This window comes from Trachurus japonicus, chromosome 16 (genome assembly GCF_045865225.1).
Source record: "Trachurus japonicus isolate A0001 chromosome 16, Traja_1.0".
Lineage (NCBI taxonomy): Eukaryota > Metazoa > Chordata > Actinopteri > Carangiformes > Carangidae > Trachurus > Trachurus japonicus.
This window is the reverse complement of record NC_140922.1, coordinates 2,167,657-2,195,432: the sequence shown is the minus strand read 5'-3', so window position 1 is coordinate 2,195,432 and position 27,776 is coordinate 2,167,657. Positions and strand designations below refer to the sequence as shown.

The window sequence follows — 27,776 nt, the reverse complement described above, 5'->3', positions numbered from 1 at the left end:
GCACCAATCCTCAGCCAGCTCAAAAGCACCAATCGGGACCGGAGGGGGAGGAGTCTGGCCACCCGACTAAGGAGCTGCAAAGACAAACACACACGCAGGCACACCTACACACATACCCACTACACACCAATACACACCAAGCCAGCGACGGCAGAAATACATATGCACCCTTATAATCACCCAGGCCAAACGACGGCAGTCGTAACACCCCACACCCCCAAGAGTTAGGCATCCACTCCTACGGATGTCTAACTCCCAGCTCACTCTGGGGCTCTAGAAAAAGCATCTGCTATAACATTATCAGACCCCTTTTTGTAACAGATTTCAAGATTGAAATCTTGTACGAGAAGGGACCACCGCATGATACGGTGATTAGCGTTGCGCATCTGGGACAGAAAAACAAGAGGGTTGTGGTCGGTAAACACAACGACCGGATGAGCACTGGAACCGATGTAAACTTCAAAATGCTGCAGTGCCAGCAACAGCGCGAGGGCTTCTTTTTCGATGGTGCTGTAGTTTACTTGATGTTTATTAAATTTCTTTGAGAAATAGCAAACCGGATGCTCAACCCCACTCTCGTCTTCCTGGAGGAGAACAGCCCCAGCGCCGCACGCGCTGGCGTCCACCTCCAGCTGAAAAGGCCGTGTGAACACGGGCGCAGACAAAACAGGCGCACAACACAATAGAGCCTTCGCGGACTCAAACGCGACTTGACAAGCGTCGGACCACACAAATGGTTTAAGGGGACTAACGAGGGCGGTAAGCGGAGCCACCACATCTGAAAAGTTTTTGCAAAATGCCCGATAATAACCACACAGGCCAAGAAAGCGGCGCAAAGCTTTTTTGGACTGTGGTGCAGGAAAATCAATAACAGCCTGAATTTTCGCATCTACAGGACGCACTTGCCCCTGTCCCACCTGTTTACCGAGATATGTCACCGTCCCTTTCCCAAACTCACATTTTGCGAGGTTGAGAGTAAGGGAGGCCTCACGGAGACGACGGAAAATGACGGAGAGAATTCGAAGGTGACCGGACCAAGAAGAGGAAAACGCAACCACATCATCCAGATAAACCTCGCAGTTTGCAACCCCAGCCAACACGGTGTGCATGAGACGCTGGAATGTAGCGGGAGCGTTTCTCAACCCGAACGGCATCACCGTGTACTGGAGGAAACTGTCCGGTGTAACGAAGGCGGAGATCTCGGAGGCGCGCGGAGTGAGAGGCACCTGCCAGTAACCTTTTAACAGGTCCAACTTGGTGACAAACTGGGCAGATCCTACACGGTCAATACAATCCTCCATCCGGGGTAACGGAAAGGAGTCAGGTTTAGTGACGGAGTTAACTTTGCGGTAGTCAGTGCAGAAACGAGCGGTGTTATCAGGCTTCGGGACGAGGACACAAGGTGAGCTCCAGGGACTGGTACTGGAAACAGCTAAACCATGCGCAACCAAATAACTTACCTCCTGCTGCATCAGAGCTCGTTTTGTAGGGTTCAGTCGGTATGCGTGCTGCTTAATGGGCCGATGTCCCTCCACGTCAATATCATGGTGTAATACAGAAGTTTGACGGGGATAATCAGAGAAAAGGGACAGATTATCGTGAATCAACTGAATGATATCTGCCCGAGCGGCAGGACACAAATGGGACAAGAATGACTCCAGGTCATTTAAGACCTCAGTGTTCGGCAGCCGAACCGCTGGCGTGGAGCCGCTTTTTTCTACTAACCCGTCATCAGCTGGTCGGTACAGCGGTGGAGGACCGGCAGGAACAGCAGGACGCACACAGACCACCGGAGCAGCAGGGGGCAGTGTCGAGGAACCTTCCCTGGTAACATACTTCTTCAACATATTAATATGGCACACACGGGACTTTCTTTTACGATCAGAGGTTTTTATCACATAATTAGTGTCACTGAGTTTCTGTTCTACTTCATAGGGACCGGAAAATCGGGCGTGCAAGCTGGAGCCCGGTAGCGGGAGCAGCACCAGCACTTTTTCACCCGGCTGAAACACACGGAGCGCAGACTTTTTATCATATCGCTGTTTCATCTTACCTTGGACTTTTGCTAGGCTGTTCTGAGCCAACTGACAAACATTTTGGAGACGCTCACGAAAAGAACTGACATAATCAAGGACGTTATACTCGGGACTAGGCTTCTCCGACAGCCACTTCTCTTTGAGAAGCCGGAGAGGACCACGGACGGTATGACCAAACACCAAATCGCACGGACTAAAACCCAGAGATTCCTGTGAAGTCTCTCGCACAGCGAACAACAAGAGAGGAAGAGTTTCATCCCAATCCTTGTTGGACTCCAGGCAAGCCTTCTTCAGCATCGACTTTAACGTCTGATGGAACCTCTCAAGTGCGCCTTGGCTTTCTGGATGGTAAGGACTCGATTTCACATGCTTAATGTTTAACTCATTCATAACCTGACGAAAAACCTTGGACATAAAGTTTGAGCCCTGGTCAGTTTGTACAACTTTTGGCAACCCAAATGTGGAAAAAAACTTTGTGAGAGCTTTGATGATGGGTTTAGTTTTTATCGTGCGTAACGGGATGGCCTCGGGGTAGCGCGTAGCAGCACACATAATAGTTAATAAATACTGCTGACCCGACTTGGTTTTGGGCAACGGTCCCACACAATCTAGCAACACACGCTCAAAAGGCTCCCCCCAGCACGGGAATTGGCTGCAGAGGAGCAGGGGGTACAGGCTGGTTAGGCTTCCCCACAAGCTGGCATGTGTGACAGGACCGGCAATATTTCGTTACATCAGCTTTTAACCCCGGCCAAAAAAAATGACGCAGCACCCGATCATAAGTTTTTGCAATACCCAAATGTCCAGCAAAACTGGAATCGTGCGCAAGGCTGAGAATTTGAGGCCGAAATTCGCCTGGGACGACGACTTGACTCACCGCATTTACTGCAGACGAGTCTGGGTTCCAGCGTCTCATTAACACCCCATCATCAAAGAAAAAAGAAACAGGTTGACATTCATCTTTTGTACCGGCAGAAGACACACAATGAGCTAGAGACGGGTCTTTTCTCTGCGCAGACACCAACGCGTCTCTAGTTACATCCAAACTCAGTTCAGACTTAACACACGGTTCAGAAACACCCACATCATTCGATTCCTCACTTTTAATACAAGCATGCGACACATTTTCCTCTAAGGTAGCCATAAATGAATCAGACAGGTCAGTGGCTTCACCCATCTTACGAGCCTGCGCGCGCGTAATGGCACACGCAGGAAACACAGTAGACACAGAGGAGGCAGACACAGGTACATCGACAACCTCGGGTGGAGGAAACACAACCCCACCGGCCAAATCATTCCCCAGAATGAACGAAACTCCCTCGATAGGAAACGACGGACGCACAGCTACCTTTACGCGACCCGTAACTAACGGCGAGCACAAATGCACGGTGTGCAACGGCGCTTTTAACACACTCATTTTTATTCCCCACACTAACAAATCGGAATTGCATGACGTTTCTGACGACAGAGGCAGCACATTATCCAACATAAATGAGTGATAAGCAGCAGTATCACGGAGAATTGTCACCGGCATTTTTTTTTCTCCCGCCTCCCCGGACAATGAAACGAAGCCGTGGGAAATGAATGGTCTGAAGCGGGGGTCCACTTCGCCATGCATAACCGGCTTTATGGCTGCGTCAGGACATTTTTCAGGTGCGGACACGGTCTTAATAAAACCCACACCGGCAGGACCTTTATGAGGTTTCGCGTATCCCTTCCGTCTAAGGACAGGACACCCTGCAACCAAATGACCCGACTCATGACAGTAATAACATTCACGATTCTCCCCGGCAGCGGGGACCGGTCCACTGTTCCGCACAAATTTGGGGGACCTAGGTCTCCGGCCGGGCGGAGATCTCGGTCTTCGATCAGGCGGAAAATTTAGATTGCGGATTGGCCCAGTGAAGACACTTTTATGAGTCAAAATAAACTCATCTGCCAGCACCGCTGCGTTCGTGAGTGACACCACTTTCTGTTCATTCAAATACACAACAATTCGCTCCGGGAGGCACTTTTTAAATTCCTCCAGCAACATTAATTCCCTTAAATCAGCCAATGTGGCAACATTACACGCATGACACCATTTGTCAAACAAAACGCTCTTCTCACGCGCAAACTCAACGTGTGTCTGATTGGCAGTTTTCTCACTATTTCTGAATTTTTGTCGATAGGCTTCAGGCACCAGTTCATAAGCCTGCAACACGGTCTTTTTTAACAACTCATAGTCTAAACTCTGATTTATCGTTAAGCTTGCACAGACCTCTTGGGCTTTCCCCACAAGTTTACACTGCAGCAGGAGAGACCAAAACTCCTTAGGCCAATTTAATGCCGCTGCGATCCGCTCAAAAGCGCTGAAATAAGAGTCCACCTCTGACTCACGAAACGGGGGGACCAGTGCTATGTGTTTACTGATATCAAACGCGTGTACAGCGGGAGCAGAGAACGTGTGATCAGGTCGGGGGGTGGATACTGCAGCAGGCGCGCTTTGTTCTAGCTCCAGAGCTCTCACACGGAGACGCATGGCCTGCACCTCAAGCTCTTTATTTCTGGTTTCAACCTCTTTTATTCTGAGGGCTAAGCGGAGCTCCTCTGTGGACACACCGCCCACGAGGGAACTAGAGGCCAACTCCGCTTCGGCGGCGAGGACGCCAGCAGCCTCCGCTGCTCTCGCCTCAGCCCCCGGCGAAGCCACCACTGCAGGGGCCGCTACAGCTGCACCCTTTTTCTCCTCCGCACTAGAATCACCAGAAGCACCACGAGCAGGTAACACCCCCATTGCCACCAGTTTTTCACTTAACACACGTCTCAATTCTGCTTCCCCTGCCGCATAAGACACAGCAACATCATAGAAACTGGCCATAATTAACAAATCTGCTTTCCCACACTGCTCTAATCCCTCCCAGGAAGGACTCTTCACGAACTCCATGATTCCCCCCCACACAAAGAGAACTGCCAACCAGAAGACCTACTAAATACTCACCGATTACTTACCGACGGACAAACACGTGAGGAGAAGTCGGATGAGCCCCCAATTCATGTTACGCCCCAGCTAGGGGTATCTGAGGAGCAACATGAAAACGTGACATTCTCTCCCCAAAACTCAAGCAGCCACAGAGCCAGAAGTAAATAAACCAATATTTATTGGTACAGATTAAACGATAATTAAATAATGACAGTGCTCAGTAACTTCGGGGTGGACCTAGGCCAAAATAACAAACAAAAGAGGATCTAACTCAGAGGGACAAACTAACCTGCAAAGGAAACCAAAAACAACAGAACACAGGCTGACCTCCCTGACTTAACCAAAAACAGGAGAAAACTGGATAACTCAAATGGCAGTCCACCCCTACGGGAGAACACAACAAAAACTAAAGGTGGCTGGTTGGGTGAGGGGGAGGAACGCGTGGTCTGCCTCGCTCTGGCCCAGCTGCCGACTGCCACTCGGGGTTTTTATGCCAGGACCCAGGCCCGCTCTCAGATGCCGCACCAATCACCCGCCAGCTCAGAAGCGCCGCACCAATCCTCAGCCAGCTCAAAAGCACCAATCGGGACCGGAGGGGGAGGAGTCTGGCCACCCGACTAAGGAGCTGCAAAGACAAACACACACGCAGGCACACCTACACACATACCCACTACACACCAATACACACCAAGCCAGCGACGGCAGAAATACATATGCACCCTTATAATCACCCAGGCCAAACGACGGCAGTCGTAACACAGCTTTGCCACATATTTCACTTCAAAACTTAGACAACATATTAATTCAAGAACCAACATAAAACTGTGGCTGAGTATCTCTAGTGATCAACATGTCATCACAACTTCTGTCCAACTTATTTTGCGTAAATGACAGGAAGGTTCTTTTTGATGAAAAAAAGCTTCTCTACATTTTCAGCTGTGAGTCCAAGAGTCCAATACAGTAACAGCGACATCAACTCTTGACGTGAGAGCAGCCCACGTGTCCACACTACACAGTGTCGGCCGGGTTACACACACAGGTGTGTGTGTGTGTGTGTGTGTGTGTGTGTGTGTGTGCCATAGGTGCTACAGGCGATGCTGTCACATCACTCAACCCCCAGACTGAGGCTTCTGCCTCAACGATGTGTTTGCTTCGTTCTGACCCAAACACAGCATGTGTTGTTTGGTTCATGAACTCGCGGATTTGCAAAAAAAAAAACGGAATCGATAAGCAGAATCGTTAAGCAGACACGCACATGATCCCAAGAATTGATCCAAGTCGGAACCGGTTTTCGATTCCCATCCCTACTTGTAGGGCCCCTGCCACCTGGCAAGCAGCTTGTTCTCTGTGGTGGGCAGAAGAAGCAGAACCTTCTGACCTGGTTGAAGGCTCCTCTGCCTGGCTGCCTTGTCATACCAGGACTTCTGGTGCGTCTGCAAGAAGTTAGCTAAAATGACCGGATCACTTACTTCTGCTTTAATGTAGTTTGCTACCCATCTAGATAGATGAAACTATGACTATTCAATGCAGGGTGTCATTCAATAAGGCTCAGCTATGATGTTATGATATATATAATAAGCAATATAGCTTATTATCTCTCTTATGTAAATATCTCATTGTGAAGGTAAACACACACAATGCGATCTAGCCCGGGATTACATTTTTGACGGCTCAGCGTCAGCTTCAGTTTACCGTAAACAGGCAACTCGACTAAGTGGTCACACACTTTTTCCAGGAGAGCACATATATTCATATAATTGTCACTGTTGAGAAAGCCTCTAGATGGTTCTGGATCAATAGAGTGGATCTATCTATGTGAGAGTGCTGCTTGGGGACAAATTGAGGATTGTTCAACCTCAGCTGGGTTGCCTGAGAGAGGGTGTTCAATGTTCAAAAAACTTGAAAGTGCCTGCGAGTGAACACATTGATGGTTCCGGTCAGCCAGGGCCGGCCCTGTACATCTGGGGGGCCTAAGCAGGATAAAATTGGGGGCCCTGCTTCACAGTGTATATATGTACCATCAAATATTCATAAAACCAGCTACCGTATGCAACCCTTGCATATTTTATTGTACCTCTATCAACATGATGGCAAGCAGATATTTTATTACTAATTAGAGTCACTGAAACACTTAAAGCTGTCTAATTGCACTTGTCATTTTTTCTTCTACTTTGTTTTTGTCTGAATGTTAATGTTGATATTGTCAGGGCTCTCAAGTCTCACGCATTTGGCGTGTGACACACGCATTCCCACCCGTTCACATGCTCACACGCCACACATTGTATTTCTCACGCATTTAAATTACCACGGTGACGTCCATCAAGTTGCACCGCTTTAACAGTGGAACAGATTTGAGGGTGCACTGATCACACGAGAGAGGTGAAAAGAGACAACAACACTGTTACCTGTTGTAGGCTACTGGCCTCAGCCTGTACCATCGGCGACCAGTGAGTAACAAGTCGAAAAGCCGCCAACACTGATCACTGCCTGAAGAGTTTGAAAGCAGCCTCTTAACTTCATGAATGCAGCTCAAACCGAGCTGGTGCCTCAGCACGGTGACCAAGCTTTGATAAACACACCGGATCCGCGCCGGTTTACAGTATCGTCGCGGTGGAGCTGAGAACAGCAGTTTCATCTGCTGCAGCTGATCAGCTGACATGTGGCCAAGCAGCCAACTGAAGTGGAGTTGCTGGTTAGAAACCCCCAGGGGTGACCTGGCCAGGGCCCCAGACCACTTTAACCACTCGTCTCCATTAACAGGCTCCTAGATATCATTATGCTCCCTGGGGACCAAGCGTGCTCTAACCAACCATTTACCCTCTCCCTCTCCCCTCTATTTCTCTCTCTCATGTCTCCCTCTCTCTGCCATGATGTTACTCAATGAAAAAAGACAGCGGGGAGAAAAAATATGAGATTGATTTATTTGCTTTAGTGTTCTTTGGGATGGAGTCCTCTCCCTCTCTCTCTCTTTCTCTGCAAACTGAAACCAATTAGTGAGCAGAGCACTTGTAGCGGGGAATGTAGGGCAAGCGAGGAGTAATAAAAAAGTATTGACTTTTCTGTGACTGTACGCGGCGTGAAAGGGGTGCCGCGGCCTTGTCCGACATGAAAGGAGCTCCATTAATTTCACTTATTTCACCCAGGCCCCTGTCAGGAGGGCCTAATGCGTCCCAGGCGCACTTCTCACATGCAGGCACTCAGACAGCGCAACGCAGCTCCAGCCTGGTTACCAAATTAGTTTACATTATATATCAGAGTGAGGGAGAGAGAGAGGGGAGCAGAAGAGAAATGAGTAATTTCTAATTCCCTGGTTGAGACACAAAGCGAGGCCTTTCATACGTAGCTAATTTTGCTCCAGCCTCACCTCCTTATGCTCCTCCTGTCTCATACTCTCTCTCTTGTTCTGCATCATGTAAAGGCCACAGTTCTGGGGAAAAGACCTGCAGCACCTGGTCTACAATGAATCAGGTCAAGAGTGAAGTAATAAGACAATTTGTACATAGGTTTATGGTGACTGCTCAGTACAACAACAACAAAAATAAGTAAAGTAGACATCATTCAGTAATTGTTGATATGAATAACAGTTACAAAGGTCCAACTAGTGCGGACTAGTGAGACTTGTTGCATACGAACTGATGAAGCCCCTTGGATAAGAGGCGAAACGTCTTCCCAGACAAATACAAGTCCAGTTGCCTACGATTCAATTTGCCCAGAAAAGAACGATGACCTGGATGAATGAGCATATCCATAGACAGTTACAAAGGTGTAAAAGATTTATTAAAGACCATGCTTCTCTTAGGACCTAAAATATAAAACAACTGTCTTTTTATGGTGGATTTTATGGTGTCAAAAATGGGCATTAAAATATTTAGTAGAAATTCAAAAGGAATTTAACCGCAAATTTCAAAATCTCAAAAGCGGTGGCACTCCACCCCACCATAGCCTTGCTTGGTGAGCTCTCTCCTTTACCAACTCCAAAACATCATCAACCATTCAACCTCATCTCCACAACCATGGCCTAAAAAACAATCCTACTCAATTGGAAAGACAGAACAAAACTTTCACTACAACATTGTTTTTCTATGTGTGTAAAGCACTTTGTGTTGCATTTCCATGTATGAAAGGTGCTCTATAAATAAAGATTGATTGATTGATTGATTGATTGATTGATTGATTGATTGATTGATTGATTGATTGATTGATTGATTGATTGAAAAAAAAAAAAGCGGTGGCAGCATTAGTACTTCTAGCAGTGTTCAGTTAAATTGCTTGCAAAACATACTCATACGTAGTCATTTGTTCTATTCAAACCTCTCATGTAGCCTTTTTTAAGGAGCGTTCCGTTCTCCCAGATTGTTCTGACTCCTGATAAGTAAAAACCAGCTCGCAGTGGGAGGCACAGTGAACTTTTCTCATCTGGCTCTTGGGGTTTGCCTGCTGCCACCAATTTACCTATGATTTTAACAGTATTATGTCTATGCATATATGAGTGTGCGCGTGTGTGTGCGTGCTTGTGTTTGCATGTGTGTGTATGCCAGAGATGGACACACCCCATGACTGCCTGTGTGTGTGTGTGTGTGAGAAAGAAAGAGCGAGGAGTGAGAGGCTGCAGACAGAAACTAATCAGTGTGTGTGAGATAAGAAAGCAGCCTTTATGGTGTATGGTAATCAGCCCCCCCTCGGCCTGCCACCGCCATGCATAATCACCACGACTTATTCACATGATTGATGAAATATGCGTCTGTGAAATCCGAGCTGCTTTTGTTATCATCCTGTTTTTCCTATCTCCCCCCTCTCTTTCCTTTTCTCTCAATCTTTTCCTGTCTTGTTCAACCGCTCTGTCTTTCTATATATCTCTCCCCTGATCTGCAGTGGTCAAAGATGTTTGGAACCATGTACAAACAAGAAATTACACACACAGCATGGGGTCCCTCTTACATGCACGCACGCACACACACACACACACACACACACTACACATAGTTTTCTCACATAAGGTAGTAAATTTTGACGCACGAGCGATGCAAGAGAAGCAATGCTGTTTGAAGAGGAATATAAAGGAAAAAATGAAAACATAAGGGTAAGAGAGCGAGTAAATGAGAGGGCACATTAATTGTTCTGTCCTGCAGAGAGAAGTGTTGGCTGGATTAGAAGGGGATGAGAGGGAAGAGAGAGTGAGATGGAGTGATAGATGGAATTAGACAGATAGATGCTTCAGAGAGCTCTTGTCATTGACACTCGATCGCATTAATCAGGGAACGGATGCAGAATTCACAACTAATACAACATGAAGAACCATAGCGTAGAACAGACCTGTCACAGTCATAGGTGTCTCTCATCTCATCTCATTATTATAGACTTCAACCTCAGAGCTGTCTGTCTTCAGACTGTCCTGACCTGTCCCTGGACATCACACAGGGACAACATGGAGCTGCCTGTGTGATTGGTTACTGAGTTGTATTAATGTTTACATCAGACTGAGTTCAACAAATCAGTTTAGCTACTGTGATTTAAGTAGTTAAATACAGTAATCATCATAGTTTAGTGGCAGGAAAGACCATTTAATCTGTATCAAATATTATGTTGGTCAAGAACAAGTTCAACAGAGGAAAAATGTTTAGGGTGTTTTTGTTCCTAAATGTAAAAATGGGTCACATTGGACCCTCAACATTATTTAAAGGTTAAATAACGTGTTAGGCCTCATTGTGCTGTGCTCTAAAAATAAACTAACAAATACTAGAGTAGAGTCCTGTATAAGTGCCCAAAATAAGTGATTTGAGGGCATCCTCCAAAAAATTTTGTGCGGGCTGCGCGCGCGATAGCACATTCACATTCACTGCGCCCCCTCCAATTTTTGGGTTGCATGACGCCCCTGGTTAACTTATTCCAGTCATAAATCACAAATATTTTTGTTTTAATGAATTTATGCGTCATTTGTCAGACATCCATCCCCACTTCAACCAAATCCCCGCTGCTGCTGGTAAAATCTCACTCTGAACTCACTTCAAAACTTGAGAGCCCTGTATTGTGAATGGCAATAGGTGGCTCCAAACCTGCAGTATTAAATCACTACTTTTGATGTAGCAGAAAGATAAAAGATTCTACAAAAGATTATAGTTTGAACAGATTTATTTTCTTTAAATTATCTGTACAGCTAAATTCTAGAGCCCTTAAAACAAAACTTCAGTTGAGAAGAAGATAGAGGATGTTGGTTGGTCAGCAGCATCAGCAGTAACCATTGGAGCTGTGGAGAAGATTAGTAGAATTTTTTTAGCCACTTGTGTACACACAATTTAATTTTCCAACAGAGATAAACATATTGTGGCAACAAACAAGAAACTTACCAACTGTATGACTGGAACCAGCCACAGGGAAATGAGGATGTGGCAACATGACATATCTAATCAGCCATTAACCCGTTGCCATTCCGACGGCCCGCCGGCGGGCCCCCGGGGCGGTTTTAAACAGGGAGGTGTCATAGAGGATGTCACCAGTCACTTGAAATAGTCATGCCACATATCGTTGGAAAGCTAAAACTCTTGTGATTAAAGATATGCCGACCATTCCTAAATATAATCATCACAGCAACACTCGAATCAGACTATAAACATGCTAACAAAGTTCGTAAAAAGCCGATATAACTCACGATTTGTGTCAGGGCAGGCTCAGGATCACAGGGTTTCCCCACAAACTTGGTGTCGTTACATTCAGAAAAGTCCAGTAAATCCAATCCAGTAAAGTATTTAGTCCAAAACACACGGTTGTACCGGTAGATAACCTCATCCCGCTGCTGCATCTTATGAAATTACGCATTGTATATCCAGTAAATCCGTTTATTTCTCCTCATAAATCCGGCGTTTACATGAAAACAATGTTTATTTCACTTTACAAAATGGCGCTGCCCTCTGACCTTTCGATTGACAGCTCACTCGACCAATCACAAGCTCCCTGTCCCCGGCTGCCGCCTGCAATAGCGAATGAGTGGCTGTGTCTGTATGAGGAACATCCCCTCCGACAGCGCTGAATGGCTTCAGCCAATAGAAACCGATCCCGATGGAAACTGTAGCATTGAATAGCCAATGAGATTACGAAACGAACGATGTGCTGCATTCACTGTCCCTGGGAAAAGGCAGCACTGCCATCTTCATGCGTAACTTTGCAAAAGCTGCACTTTGGCGCATGTATTGTTTCTCAATGGCAACTTTAGGAAAACGCCTAGATATACACTTAGAAAAACATGTGTAAAATACTCATTTTTAGCAGGATTGTTATCAAATTTGAACTGGGGCCAGGTAAGGCTTCATGCTGTAGTCCCATTGTGTTTTCCAGCTAAAATTATCAGCTACACTCATCTTCAGGCATCTGATTGCAACAAAAAAATTCAGGCGAGAATAAAAACATTCTAATTCAGTGTGCTCCCACTTAGATTACTCAATGATAGTAGCACTTATAGTGATTATTTCAGTTTGGGGAAAAACTTCAGAGTGATACCTTTCAAAAGAGACCAAGCCCATCCATATTCTCCAAACAGTTCAAGAACAGCATTCAATTTACTTTGGGTACGCCTTGGATAGGCGAATATTACAGAATTTATAGGAGTGGCATAAATGGGTGATTGATCTTTTATCCCCTCACAGGAAAACAGCTGTTTTCTTTTCACTGTAAACAGACCTTAAAATCAGCCAGGACATGTGAACTGCAGCAGGCTGGTACATGTAGCAGCTAGCCAGCTAAGTGAGCTAACACAAGCACCGACATGTTTTTCGGCTAAACGTACATCTGGTAAACATAACATTAATTAGCCTTACCTTGTCCTTGTTTTTTTTTCATCCTCGACCTTCTTTTTCCTATTTTCCGCACCTGACGGATATATCCTTTTGGACATTGTCGCTGTCCAAAAGCTAATCACCTTGAGGGGGCCAGGGGGGAGAGGGGGGTAAGGGGTGGTGTGCGCTCGTTACCGGACAACAGCCACAGTCTGCGTTACGTTTACCGTTTACGTATGCGTGTCACGGTCATTGTTGCCAGTTGGGTCAAGGGTTACACGTTGCCGTTGTCAGAGACGGTTAGACAAATGATTGAGCAAAGTTTGGGGGGCCCCTAGTGGCTGCGGGGCCCTAAGCAGCTGCTTAGTTCGCTTATAGGGAGGGCCGGCTCTGCGGTCAACTAATCCAGTCACTGATGGTTTTTTTTTTTCCTGTAACCTCTGTGCATCACCTGGTGGCGGAGCAATGGCAGTGATCTTTGCCTTTTGTGACCTGTTGTGACCTGGCCTCCTCCTCCTTGGTCATTACCAACCCCCCCCCCCACCCCCCCATCCCGTGTGTGTCCACTGTGATAGTTAATCATGGCAAAATGGACAGAAATCTAGTTTTAAAAAGAATGCTGTTTGGAAAAGCAAGGATTACTGTTTAGACTTTGCATTTCAATTGGAACATCATGATTATGTCATGTTGCATCACATATTTGTCTGAAGCAATGAGAACTAATTTCCCCCATGATAGAATCATAATAAGCTTCTTACAGAGGACACCATGACAGATGCAGGTGTGACAGGGGAGACACAAGTAAGTGAAGGAAAGAAAGAAGAGACACTTTGATGATGTGTAACTGATTTGCAGGCAACGGTTTTCATGAAATTACCCTATGCCTACCTAAAAAACGTACACTTCTGCAGCTTCAATTGTTTCTGAGATCAAATCTGAGATTACAAAGACATTATCAGTTATATTCATTGTTCTGTTCCTTCAGGTTGATGGAAAACTACACCCTAAACAGCCCAATTCTCCAGCTGGAGGGTTTGGTTGTCTTAGAGGAGTCCCTCTACACAGCATTTTTCTTCCTTCTTTTCTCCTACTTGTTTATAATGGTTGCAAATGTGAGCATTTTAGTAGTTATTTTCATTGACAAGAACCTTCACCAGCCCATGTATCTGCTTTTTTGCAACCTGTCTGTCAGTGACATCATTGGCAGCACTCGTATTCTGCCTTGTGTGCTTGCAGACATGCTGCGTCTTCCTTCTGAACGTCTCATCACTTACTATGAATGTGTGGTCCAGGCTTTTACATCACATTTGATTGGTGCCACCGCTCACACTGTGCTTATGATTATGGCTTTTGACAGATATGTGGCCATCTGCAATCCCCTGCGTTATGCCTCCATAATGACCAACAAGATGGTGATCAAGCTGACGGTTTCTGCCTGGGGAGTGGCCTTTGTTCTGGTCGGGATTCTGCTGGGTCTGACCATAAGACCATGGGCGTCGCACCCGTGGGGGATGGGGGTGTTTCGACACCCCCACTTTTATAGCAAAAGAATTTCATCCCCCCCACATTTTCCAATGGTAAACCCGTGTGCCCACCCCTCGCTGTGCACCAGCATACAAAAATGGAGCGCACCTCAGCCTCAGCCTCCTTACGCTGCATGAAAAGGCAGTGGTCGAATTGAACGGGCATTCACCCAATCACAGACCGCTGTCCGCGACCCGGCCGCCGGCCCGGGAAATTTGAAGTCACAGAGACGGACTTTGGTTACGTGCCAGTCGGAGCTTCTGTCACTCACCGGTGACTGAAAGTGAACAATATTGAAAAGAGACGAGAAAGAAGGGGGAGGCAGAGATGCTAAAAAGGAAGAGGCATCTTTTTCAACTCAAGTTTGTACCGGTGAGTGAATGCAGAGGAAACCGGCTCTACGCCCCCTCAAATCAACACCATCTCTGTCAGCGGAGGTAAAAAAAAAAAATGCTCTCATTGCTTTGGGCAGTGATCAGCTCCGGTGACCGCGGCGCTGACTGTTTATCCCCGTATTAATTAAAACCAGACGCGACCCGACACACGGGTGCTGAAGCACGGACCAGCGCGGTCCAACTTTTAATTCTCGATCCGGACTCTGAACCCACGCGTGTGATTGGGTTGGTTGGACACACGTCAATCGCTCTGGTCGGACCTCACCGCTGACAACATGTGTGCGCGCGCGCCTGTTTGTTTGTGTGCTCTCTGTGAGAGAGAGAGAATCAACACATCCCCCCCCCCCACACACACACACACACACTCTTTTTTAGAGAGCAGACAGGAAAGACAGCAGTGTTTTTCAACCTTGGGATCAGGACCCCATGTGGGGTCGCCTGGAATTCAGATGGGGTCGCCTTAAATGTCTAGTAATTGAAAAAAAGAAATTACTGATAAAAATATTTTTTTAAACTAATTATCATATATATATAAAAATATTATTAAAAAATATGATTAAAAACACCACACACAATCCTAAACAACTGTAAGAGAGAGAGAGATTTTTTGAAGTAGCCTAATGATAGTTCATTTGTTTATATTCTGTCTGTTCAGCAGGTGGTGGAGGGATTCATAATGGATTAGAATTAGAAGTGTATCTTTAAAAAAATGGATTTTTACACCTATTTTGAATTTTACTCGAACACAAATACAAATAGAAATACTTCCCCCCCCTCAACAAATAGCCTACAAATTACGGATGCTTTGCACACCCCTAATTGCTAGTATTAGTGCATACTACTATTGATTGAGAATCACATATAAGACCCAAATGACACGTTAAATAATAGGCCTACTGATAGCAATATACAGCACTTAAACGCAATTTTTACTTGGTTGGCTGGTAAATTATCTGCCTGGCTGGTAGAAAAAATTCACTTACCAGCCTGAAAAAGTTAGTTTTGGACCCTGATTGGAAGCTTACTCTTTTGGCGATCTAAGGTGGGCTCAGGTCAATTATATCTTTTCGAGAGAGTTTTCAATCCAGCCATGAAGTGCAGAGTTTTTTTCAGGAACGTCGTAGCATAGGTAAATCCACCGTGATAACTACGTGATAGTGATTAAAAATTGCATTTTGTGATTCAAATTGAAATTCAATTTCCGTTCTTTGGAACACCCCCACATTTAAAATCACTGCTCCACCCCTGCATAAGACTGAACCGATGCAGGACTCTGATTAACTCATTGAGTGCCAACCACGTAATTTCTCGTTTTTCGTTCCCATGCGTTGAGTGCCAAAAACGAAATTTTTCGTTTTTTGCTTTTTTTTAAATTATGAAAATAGACACTTTAATACACATTATATGTAAATTTGGGGACTCTACGACGAGGAGAACTGAGGAGAACTGAAATAGATGACGATCAAAGTCACATGACAGCTCATGATCTGGAAGTTTTTATCATAACTCGGCTTCTGCAAACGGAGTTCTGCATGCAGATGCAGCGCAGCTGCTCCGCTCTCACCCGCGAGGCTGCAGCAGCTCGGAGCTGAAACAGGAAGCTCTCAGCCCACAGTCCCGCCTGGTCTTCATCTGGAGCAACACCGTGTCCTCCCGCGGTAAAATCTGATGGTCTCTGGGCCAAAGCAGACCGCCGGCACCGACCCGTACCACAGACGGACCGCGACCACCGGTGGGACCGGTGTTCCCGAGCCGCTGTGGCCGACAGACCCTCACGTTCCGCGGCGAGAGGCTGTGACACGGCACGGTGCGTCTGTGTTATTGTTGTTTAGTGGCGCCCCCCCCGCCCCCGATGGTGGATTTGTGAATAGAACAACAATCTTATGTATATTTATCTTACACGAGCCCTTTGATCCAGAAATGCGAGTGTCAGAAGAGCGACAGGCACAAACAGAGCACCTTTCATAAAAGACGCTCTATCTCCTTTTCTAGAAAAAAAGGAGAGATTTTGGTGAAACCCAGCCATGTTTAGCTTGACTTTTCTCAGGAACGGAGGCACGTAGAAACAAACGGTTTGTGGTCATTTGAAGCATAAAGTTAAACCTTTCAATTGAGCTACAGTATGTGTTGGTGGCAATAATATAGAATACACTATGGCTCTACATAAAAAGTCAAAAATGGTCTAAATTGCCGGTACACTTGACTAAAACTTTGGAAAGGAGCGCGGCACTCAATGAGTTAAGAATCCTTACTGTGACAATGCTTCTCTTTTCAAACTCTCCTGTGAGAGTGTGTTTATTAATAATGTCTATGGCCTCATTTACAGTGTGGTCTTTTTAACATCCTCTATAGGCAGCATGGTTCTCACTTATACTAAGATAACTGTGGTCTGTCTAACTAGTAAGAACAAGTCTCTGAACAGTAAAGCATTAAAGACTTGCAGCACTCGGACTTCCGGTTTAGCGACTAATGGAGTAAGACGTGTCTGAGGGAGCTCCTGTGAAACTCTTTTAAATGATCATATAGGGCCTTTTGTGTACTCTCTGTTTCAACATTTTGACTCCGCAAGCTCGTTGTGACTTTATTACAGCCCGTTATGCCTCCAAAGAAAAATACGAACATCCCGGCGGCTACGCAAGCGAGGCCTACCCCCCAGGCTGCAGCCTCCCCGGGGAGTAGTGGGGCCACCCCGCCGCGGAGTGCGCCTGCTAACCCCCCCACTCCAGAGAAAACCGCCGCCGTCTCGAGCCTGGCCTCTCCGGACTTTAAGGCTGAACTCCTCGCCGCTCTTCGAAATGAGGTGGTAGGCATTTTTAAGACAGAATTGGAGACGGCAATGACAAATAACTTCACTCAGATAAAGTCCGAGCTACAGAGTGTGAAAATGGAGCTAAATGCTAACATGGCGGCTATCCGGACGGAGGTGGATGTGCTAAAGGTAACTGTGACCGACATGGAGGGCTCGCTGTCGACATGCACTGACGATGTGGTTTCACTTCAAAGTAAAGTGGACAAACTTTCGGCCCAACTTGTTACTCTCGACAGCAGATGTGAAGATCTGGAGGCGAGATCTCGCCGTAACAACATCAGGATAATAGGTCTACCCGAGGAGCACGGCGCGGTTGACGCGACCACAGTTTCCATCCTGCTGAAGGATGCTCTCGGCTTGGGAAAAGAGCCAGTGGTGGACCGGGCGCATCGATCCCTACAGCCCAAGCCGAAACCCGGCGAACGCCCTCGTCCCATAATAGCACGTTTACACTACTATGCAGACTGCGCCGACATCCTACGACGTGCTAGAACCCAGCGGCAGATCAAGGTGAAGGATTCAACTATCTCCATTTTCCCGGATCTCACTGCACGCACAGCCAAAGCCCGTGCAGCCTTCAATGACATCCGACGCCAGCTCAGGGACATTCCCGACATAAGATTTGGGCTGCTGCACCCGGCGCGTCTCCGGATCACCAGAGGGGATGTCACAAGGGAATTTACATCACCGAAGGATGCCGCTGCCTTTGTGAAAACACTCAAGTAAACTTGGGTTTGTTACAGCATAGTTATTAAAACACAAGTTTGAGTGTAGGTGCCATTACAGTTATGTTGTTATTATTATTAGCATTATTATTATGCTTATTTGATTGCTATTATTTATTTATTTATTTATTTTTTCATAAAGCTGAAACGGTTCTTGATCTACAGCATGATCTACTAAACAGCTTTGAGTAATATACCATTACTGTTGACATGTTTAGTTAATTTTGACATAAATGGCACCATAACTCCTGCTGTTCTAATAAGCAGTCACTATGCTTATGTACTTATGTGCAGATTCCTTAGATGGTTCTGAGCCTTGTGTTGTTTAATATTTAGGCCCTGTCTTTTGCTACATATTTTTTATCTTCCCAATGTTTCCAGGAGCTCCAGCTAAGTTGGAGCGAGGTGAAGATGTCTGTTTGGTCCAAAGCTTGGAGTTTATTTGTTTTGTTCATGACTCCTTGTGGAGTTAGCACTGGTATCCTATCGTTTAGGGATGGGATAGTGGTAGGTGCTGTGGGGGGAGGGTGTGGGTTCTGGGGTGAGTTTGATAAGTTAGCTCTGTGTGTGTGTTTTTTGTTTTGTTTTGTTTTGTTTTTTTCTTTTTCTTTTTTTCTTTCCCTTTTCCTCCCTTTCTCTTTCCTCCCCCCCTTGCCCCTGAAGTGTGGAGTAGGGAACCTGGTTGCCTCCTATTTTAACTCACTTTCCACATGGCTAATGTTTCAGGCTCAAATGTAAGATTCATCAGTTGGAATATTAAAGGTCTAGGGGGTGCTGTCAAGCGATGTAGGGTATTCTCCCATTTGAAGCGGCTGAAACCTGACATTGTGTTCTTGCAGGAAACCCACATGAGGAACAAAGATCAAGTCAGACTGAAATGTCCCTGGGTTGCTGAGGTATTCCATTCTAGTTTCAACTCGAAGGCCAGAGGGGTGGCCATCTTGATCGGTAAATCAGTCTCATTTACCCTGACTAATATCATTTCCGACAGAGATGGCAGATATCTGATAGTTTTAGGTACTCTATTTCGTGTGCCTGTCCTGTTAGTCAATGTTTACGCACCAAACTTTGATAATCCTTGTTTTATGAACAAGTTGTTTGAAAATCTGCCCTCTCTGAGTGACAGTTTTTTGATTTTTGGAGGGGACATGAACTGTGCTATTGATCCTCAACTAGACCGCTCTAAACCTGGCTCAACCCAATCACTAATGGCTAAGGCTCTTTACAATTTCATGTCTAGCAATGGCTATGTTGACCCCTGGAGACATCGGAATCCGAGGAGTAGGCAATATTCTTTTTATTCGCATGTGCATCAGACCTTTTCTCGAATAGACTATTTCTTTGTAGACGCTAAACTTATGCCAAAAGTGACAAATGTCTCGTATCACCCAATTATTGTTTCAGATCATTCACCGGTGTCCATAGATGTTCAGATTTCCTCCGGACCTCGCTATCCCACCCAGTGGCGATTCAATACCTCACTTCTATCAGATGAAAAATTTCATAAATTCATTACAAGTGCAATAGAGGATTTTATTGCTCTTAACCAATCTGATTCGGAACCTATCTCTAAAGCACTGCTATGGGAATCTTTAAAAGCATTTCTGCGAGGTCAGATAATTTCATACTCTGCACACATAAGAAAATTAAGGATGTCAAACATTCAGAAGCTCTCATCTGATTTAGAATCAGTAGACCAGCAACTCGCAACCGCCCCTTCTGACGATCTTTCAAGGAGGCGCGTGGTCTTACAAACGGAGCTAGATCTTATCACAACTAATGAGGCTGAGCGCCTGTTGCTTCATTCTCGTTCCAGATACTACGAACATGGCGACAAATCTGGTAGATTACTAGCTCACCAATTGCGCCGTCAAGCAGCCTCGCGTCTAATACCTCGCATTAAAGACGGATCAGGAGCGTTGCAGGAGGACCCGGTTGTTATTAATTCTGTCTTTTCATCTTTTTATGAATCCCTGTACAAGTCTGAATTCTCATCAGATCCAACTGATATGCACAGGTTTTTAGACGAACTTCAGTTTCCTTCCATAAACCCAGAACTGGTTAATCAATTAGACTCTGCTCTGATCATTCAAGAATTAAACTTAGCTTTACAAAGTATGCAAAATAATAAAGCCCCGGGACCCGACGGGCTCCCAGTCGAATTTTTTAAAGCTTTTCAGGCCAAACTTACTCCATTACTTCACTCTGTTTATCTTGAATCTTTATCACTTGGCTCTCTCCCTCCTACATTGAGACAAGCTTCTATCAGTGTTCTTTTAAAAAAGGACAAAGATGCAGATATATGTACCTCCTATAGGCCAATTTCTTTAATGAATGTCGATACAAAGATTCTTGCAAAGGCCTTGGCCCGCAGACTTGAAAAGGTCCTTCCGACAATTATTTCTAAGGAACAGACAGGCTTTATAAAGGGGCGTCAGCTCTATTATAATGTTCGTACTTTGTTAAACATAATCTACTCTAAAGAAACAAGAGCCACACCTGAAGTAGTGATTGCGATCGACGCTGAGAAGGCGTTCGATCGTGTTGAGTGGAACTATCTATTTGCAGTTTTGGCTAAGTTTGGATTTGGTGAAAGTTTTATTTCATGGTTACGCCTTCTCTATACGCTTCCCTGTGCCAGTATTACGACTAATAATACCCAATCCGGCTACTTTTTTCTAAATAGAGGTTGCAGACAGGGCTGCCCTCTTTCTCCTCTCCTGTTTGCACTTGCAATAGAACCCTTGTCTATGTATTTGAGGACCTCTCTTACTTTTAATGGCATCACCAGGTCTCATACAGAGTTGAAATTGTCATTATACGCCGACGACCTGTTACTATATGTCACAGATCCAGTACGAGCCTGCCCCTCTATTGTTTCATTCTTTAATAGATTTGGCCGGTTTTCAGGGTATAAAGTTAATGTCGCCAAGAGTGAATGCTATCCTGTTAATAAACTAGCGATGCAGCTCTCCCAGTCGGACATTCCTTTCAAATTGAGTACTTCGGGATTTAGGTACCTTGGGGTTAACATAGCCAGGTCCTTCCAAGCTCTTTATTCTGAAAATTTCTCTCCCCTTTTAGCCGAGATTAAGACAGATTTTCAAAAATGGGGTTCCCTCCCTCTCTCCTTGATTGGGAGAATAAATACTGTCAAGATGAGTGTCCTGCCAAAATTTTTATTTCTTTTTCAATGTTTACCTATATTTTTGCCAAAAAGTTTTTTTAAAACGGTAGATTCAATCATTTGTCATTTTTTGTGGAATGGCAAAACACCTAGAGTTAAACAAAAAATACTTCAGAATTGTAAGTTCTACGGCGGTCTCTCTTTACCAAATTTTCAATTCTACTACTGGGCCGTGAACATAACTAAAATTATACTCTGGTCCAAGTCAATTGATGTACCCTGGTATCAGCTGGAAGCACAGGCATGCTCCCCAGTCTCTCTCTCTGCTTTATTGACCGGCCCGATAGCAGCTAACCCCTCTGGCCTTACCTGCAACCCAGTGGTTAACGCCACACTCAAGATATGGTTTCAGTTTAGGAAACAGTTTAAATTTACTGCCCCCACAGCTCTAACCCCATTGTTAAGAAATCCTGTGTTTAAACCCACATTCACTGATCCCACTTTCTCCTTATGGCATGATAAGGGACTGAAATGTTTTGAGGATTTTTATAGGGTAGGGATTTTTTGTTCTTTTGCAGATCTAGTTACTGAATTCAGTCTTCCACCCTCCCATCTCTTTAGATATTTCCAGGTGAGGAATTGTGCAAAATCCTTATTTACCAACTTCCCTCACCTCCCACCTAAGCAGCCATGGGGTGAACTCTTACAATTTAATCCCTTACAAAGGTCTTTAATCTCAAAGGTTTACAGCTCTATCCAATCCTATGATGACCATTTACCCATCAAAACAAGGGAGACTTGGGAGCGTGAGTTGGGGTTGGTCTTTGATGAAGACTGGTGGGAATCTGCACTGAAGGTCATTCACAAAATCTCTATTTGTGCCCGCCTGACCCTCATACAGTTTAAAGTTGTATTTAGATGCCATTATTCGAAGACTAGGCTGGCACAGATTTTCCCAGATGTGGTAGATGTCTGTGACAGATGTGGAGGCACACCTTGCAATCTTACGCATATGTTTTTCTCTTGCCCAGCTCTGTCGAACTTTTGGCAAATTTATTTCAACACCATGTCTAAGATATTTTCAAGAACTATTCACATTTCACCACACATTGGCATTTTTGGTCTTCCGGATGACTATACCCTATATTCTACTAAAGAATTGGAAGTAGTAGCCTTCACCTCACTCATTGCTAAACGCCACCTCCTTCTGAATTGGAAATCCACAACTGCTCCCTCCAGTACACAATGGATTACAGAGGTTATGTACTTTTTGAAAATCGAGAAAATCAGATATTCAAGAAGGGGGAACTTGAGCAAATTTTACAACAAATGGCAACCGTTTATGGACTTTTTTGCATCGATGTAACCCCCCTCCCTCACACACACACTCCCTCTTTCTTTTCTTTCCCCCCTTTTTTTTTTTTCTCTCTCTCTCTCTCTTCCCCTCTCTTTTTTATTATCATTTATGTATTTCTTCTGTCATGTCAGTCTAATCATTTTATATAGATTATATCTCAGTATCTAACATTGTATAGTTTATTTGGTTTCAATTGTGTAACTGTTGATTGTTCTCATAACACAATTCTAAATCCAAGGGTGTATACAAACATGTTTAATGCTGACACCAATATACCATGTAAGTGCCTTCGTTATTCTTGTATACATATTAATAAAAAATATGAAACAGAAAGACTTGCAGCACTCATCTTATTTTGTATCTGATCATGTTTTTTAGTGGGTTTATTATCATAGCTTTACATCGTTTCCCTCAGTACTCATACTACAGAAAACTTTCTTCCATTCTATTTGTTATTGTGCCTGGATGTCTCAACCCCATAATTTACGGCATGCAGTCCAAAGAGATACGGAAATTCTTTTCTGAAATGTTTCAGTCCAAACGCCTGTTTGCCATCAAGTGAGCGATCATTGTTTGCTTATTGGTAAATGATTCAACTAAGTCATATAAAAAGTTAACAGTGAATTGATGAATCAAATCCACTTTCCACAGTCAATCAAATACTATCATAGCTTTAAGTTGTATACTGTGCTTTGTAAATATGTGGCCTCAATAAATGTTTAAAGCAAAATGTGACTTCAAAGGATTATATTTACATTTAAATGACATTCACAATTATGGTAATGCAGGGAGCAGAGACATAGCAAGCCATTAAATAAGTCACTGATCCATTTCAGCACAACCACAGACTATCAGGGCAGGTGGAGATTGCCTGTCTAAGATATTAGCAGGATGATATCATATTTCTAAAGTGGCATTTAATTATGTATTATTATTTAATTATTATTATTCAAACAAAGTATAATGCCCATTCCAGTGAATTACAAAGTTGAGCTCCTGCTCCTCTGCTGGAAAAAAAAATACATTGGGGTGGATGGCAGAGAGAGAGCACCCAGGCTGCATTTAAATTTTTTTTTAAAATTATTCTCTGAGTCTCTGTGCATTTTTGACGGCATTGTGAGACAGAAGACAAGTGTGGCTACAAACTGTTTCCAAAATCATGAGTGTAGAGTGTCATTTGTAGCTTTGCTGGCAGTTTCAGAAGAAAAGTTCCAGTCGCTTTTTTGGATCTCCAGGGTGGGGTTGCACCAGTTTGGCGTATCTCTTTACTAAATTCAGGATTTAGTAATTACTAAACCACTACTAAACCCTTAGTAATTACTAGCTAGTTTGCAACTAGTTGTTTACTAATTTCGGTTGCACCAGGCCAGTGTATGCAATCCCGTATCTAGTTATGCGTAAGTGGTTACTAGCAGGTTACTAGTCGCATTAAGTGACGACAACAACTTGGCTACCCAATCAGCGTGCGGAGCAGAATGTACACAGGAACAGCTGGGCGCTTTTATTTTGAAGTGTGCGACACATGCCACCACATCCGGGAAGCCGGCAATGTTGTGGTTTTTCTACCTGTACGGGCAGCTGCACGTACTCGTTGAGGTACTCACACTGCCACCCGACACACAGTAGGGGAGAGTGGGGTAATTTGTGCCATGGGGCAAGTAGTTCCACCCCTGTTATCTAGAAAACCATAGAAGAAGTTGGTCATGTGACCACATATTTTTGAAGGGGCATCCATTTCACTCATCCTATCAAGAAGGGAGACACATGGCTTGAGAGGAAAGCACATTTATGTTCAAAAAACAAGTTTTTGCCCTCCAAAGTAAAATTTCTATGATCAAGGTTTTTTGATTGCCGTGTTTGAACAATTATAGATAACTTTGAAAACAGTTCACACATGTTTTAGTGCTTTATTAAGCTACACCATGAGTCTATACAGTTAGCATGATGCCAGCTCAAAACAGCTGGGGAATCCTTTTTTCTCAAAATGCTGGGCTTGGGGTAATTTGTGCCAAAGGGCCTGGGTTAAGTTGTGCCAGTGGCAGTGCTGTCTGTGTATAGGAGAAACATGGCAGTGGCACTGATTTGCTTGAAACTTACTGTAACATGTGTGATGAGGGACCGCCCCTGAACACACCTGCCCAGTCTGGTTGTGCTCGTAGCCTGGTGGATGAACAAAACATTGCGTTTCTTTGCGCCACAGCCCCCAGCGTGCCTCAGGCCTCCGCGACTGCATGGGGACAAGCGAGGGCCCGATCATCGCCGCTTCTGGCTTTAATTTTGTATTGAATGTCTTGCTTTTATATAGCATTATCATTTGTGACATTAAAATGATCTGTTTTACTTCAATTATCAATGGCACAATTTACCCCAGTGTATTCTCTCTAATGGCACAACTTACCCTGCACTGGGGGCAAGTTGTGCCACAAAACCACTTTTTTTTCTAAAGCTATATTTCTGAAACAGTTTATTTAGGATTCAAAGTGATTGTTCCCAGGGATGCACAACATCCTAAACTATATGTACATATATTAGTTGGGGGCATTATTATAATCCCCTTGCTTTAAAGGCAATTAAGTAAAAATTGGCACTACTTACCCCGCTCTCCCCTACCGTTGTAGACTTGAATTGTGTCCCCAACCACATTCTGCATCGACCCCGTAGTGAAGTATCGCAGCGTAACAACGGAGATAGAGCCCCGTTCGGACCCATGCTAAATTGCCGCAGCTAACGTTAGCATGTCCGTGATCCGCATTATGTGGTCGCGTATTTAAACGGTACCGACAGTAAATATCAAAGTCATCATATCCACCACTTTATTTTCGTCACACCACAACGGAAGTCGGTTTTCAACTTCTGTTTCACCCCGTAGTAGCATTCTAGTGAGCGGCTAACTGGTAGCGTTAGCCACCAAATGTGGGGGCTCCGGGCTGCCAAAACCGCCCTGACTAATCTGATGTCAAGTCTACAAAACGAATTACCGAACAAACACCACCACTTCTGTGTGCACGCCTCTGCAACTAGTCATGGCTATCGTAGCCGTTAGCTTCGCTGCTGCTGACAGCTAACAACAGCAGCAGCAAACTACACGTCAGCTGTCAAAACCCTCCCGTTGTCGGACACGACATGACGTTACTCCAGTTAGCTCAGTCATGTTGTAACTAGGATATCCGCTGGGAAAAATATTTTTTTCATGGGCTGTCATGAGTTATTTAAGACACTGCTAACGGCTAACAGCTAACGGTTAGCCCAGCTAATCTAAAATGTAATGAATGGAGTGTCATGGCGACACCCAGCGTCGTTCTCCGGAAAGTGGTGTGGATACATCTAAATTGTGGACTCTGTCTCTCAAAAGCCTTTTCCTAATGGCAGGTTCTCTGTTTTGTAAAGCAAACCTCTCTAAATGAGCCGTTATAAGCTAGTCGTTGTTGTTTTTTTCAGTTGGCTTTGATCCTGTGTCGACTAACTGTAGCTAACTAGTAAACAGTTACACAACCCCTAGGGTAGGTGTAAATATATAGTAAACACTTAGTAATTACTAGCTCTACGTGATTCCTAGTAAAACTGGTGCAACCCATTTTAATTTAGTAATGACTAAATCTTGATTTAGTAAACACTTACACATTTACTAAGGTTAGTAAACACTTAGTGAGAGGTGGTGCAACCGGCTCCTGCACTCTACGATGATGTCACCCACTCTGACCCAACGCCATACACACTCATTGAAAAGTGTGAAATTTGTCAGAAATCCTCATGTGCTTTTAAAGGATTTATCTCAAAAATGGTACAAGCTATGAAAAAGTTGTACACAGGATGAATACATTAGAAGTTTGTCTACAACTCAGAATTTGAATTAAGTCTGTAGGTAAAAGTAGGCCTATGTGGAAGCAAATGAGGTTCAAAGTAGGACCAGTAGTTTCAGAGTTTGAAGACTGTTTCAATGTAATGGGACAAAAACATCAGTAAAAGTTAAATATTTGGAAAAGTATAAATAGTTGAAATGAGAAAAGTAATGCCGCTCTTGTCCAGAAAAAGCTGCACAATTTGATATTTTAATTGTTGAAATTGCACAAAGTATGTAGGCCTCTAGGCTATATTAAAACTGAGCAGCTTTCTCTGCTCTACAGTCCAGACTACAGCCTCTGAACCATTAATACTTATGCAGAATACCTTAGAAAAAATACACCATTTAAAATAGGTTTTGTTTGTGAGTAGGGCAAGCAACATGGTGATATTTTGAAAATAAAGTAATGACAGGAGCCACTGTTAAATCTGTAGGCTAACACTGAAACTGTACTTAAAGTGAAATTCCGGCGTAAGTGTAAACCATGGTCAAACACACCATAACACCGAGTTAGACCCCCCCCTCGAGAGATCAATTTGCCCGACCGCTACATTCACGAGATCCACCAACTTCAGCAAATACCGCATTATCGCCACACACGGCGCTGTCCGGATCCACTGTCTGACCGCAACCAAAACGCCACCATTTGCCCAAAATAATGCTCAGAACTGCACCAAATGTCATCAATAGTACACACAGGGTCCCAGCACGTAGTACGAGTTGTCAAACATCTGCTAGCTTTGCCTGTTTTCTTTAGCAAGGAGATGCAACTCAACTCACCTACTTCTCCTCCGGGAGCCGCTCGTTGGTGAGGAAGCCCTGACGAGTCGATCACCGAGTGCACCGGAGTTCCGCAGCTCTTAAAAATGCTCATTTGCGCCTATATCGTGGCCAGCACTCGATAATAATAGTTATAAAGTGATATGCAAGATAAAAAAAAAAAAAACTCTGATTGTATTTCCATGAGGTAATTGTTGATTGAGCTGCGGAACTCCGGTGCACTCGGTGATCGACTCGTCAGGGCTTCCTCACCAACGAGCGGCTCCCGGAGGAGAAGTAGGTGAGTTGAGTTGCATCTCCTTGCTAAAGAAAACAGGCAAAGCTAGCAGATGTTTGACAACTCGTACTACGTGCTGGGACCCTGTGTGTACTATTGATGACATTTGGTGCAGTTCTGAGCATTATTTTGGGCAAATGGTGGCGTTTTGGTTGCGGTCAGACAGTGGATCCGGAC

General features: G+C 44.5%; 1 protein-coding gene and 1 long non-coding RNA gene across 2 annotated transcripts in view; one reads left to right on the top strand and one right to left on the bottom strand.

Moving 5' to 3' along the window:
- LOC146971400 (uncharacterized) overlaps positions 1-27,776 on the bottom strand; it is a 204,266-nt gene that overhangs the window by 7,886 nt on the left and 168,604 nt on the right. The gene's annotated exons all lie outside the window — the stretch shown is intronic.
- On the top strand, positions 10,208-23,263 carry LOC146971403 (olfactory receptor 52K1-like). Its single transcript, XM_085803420.1, has 5 exons — positions 10,208-10,225; positions 13,724-14,259; positions 15,938-15,972; positions 16,922-17,114; positions 23,032-23,263. The coding sequence occupies exons 1-5, from the start codon at positions 10,208-10,210 to the stop codon at positions 23,261-23,263; spliced, it is 1,014 nt and encodes a 337-aa protein (XP_085659546.1).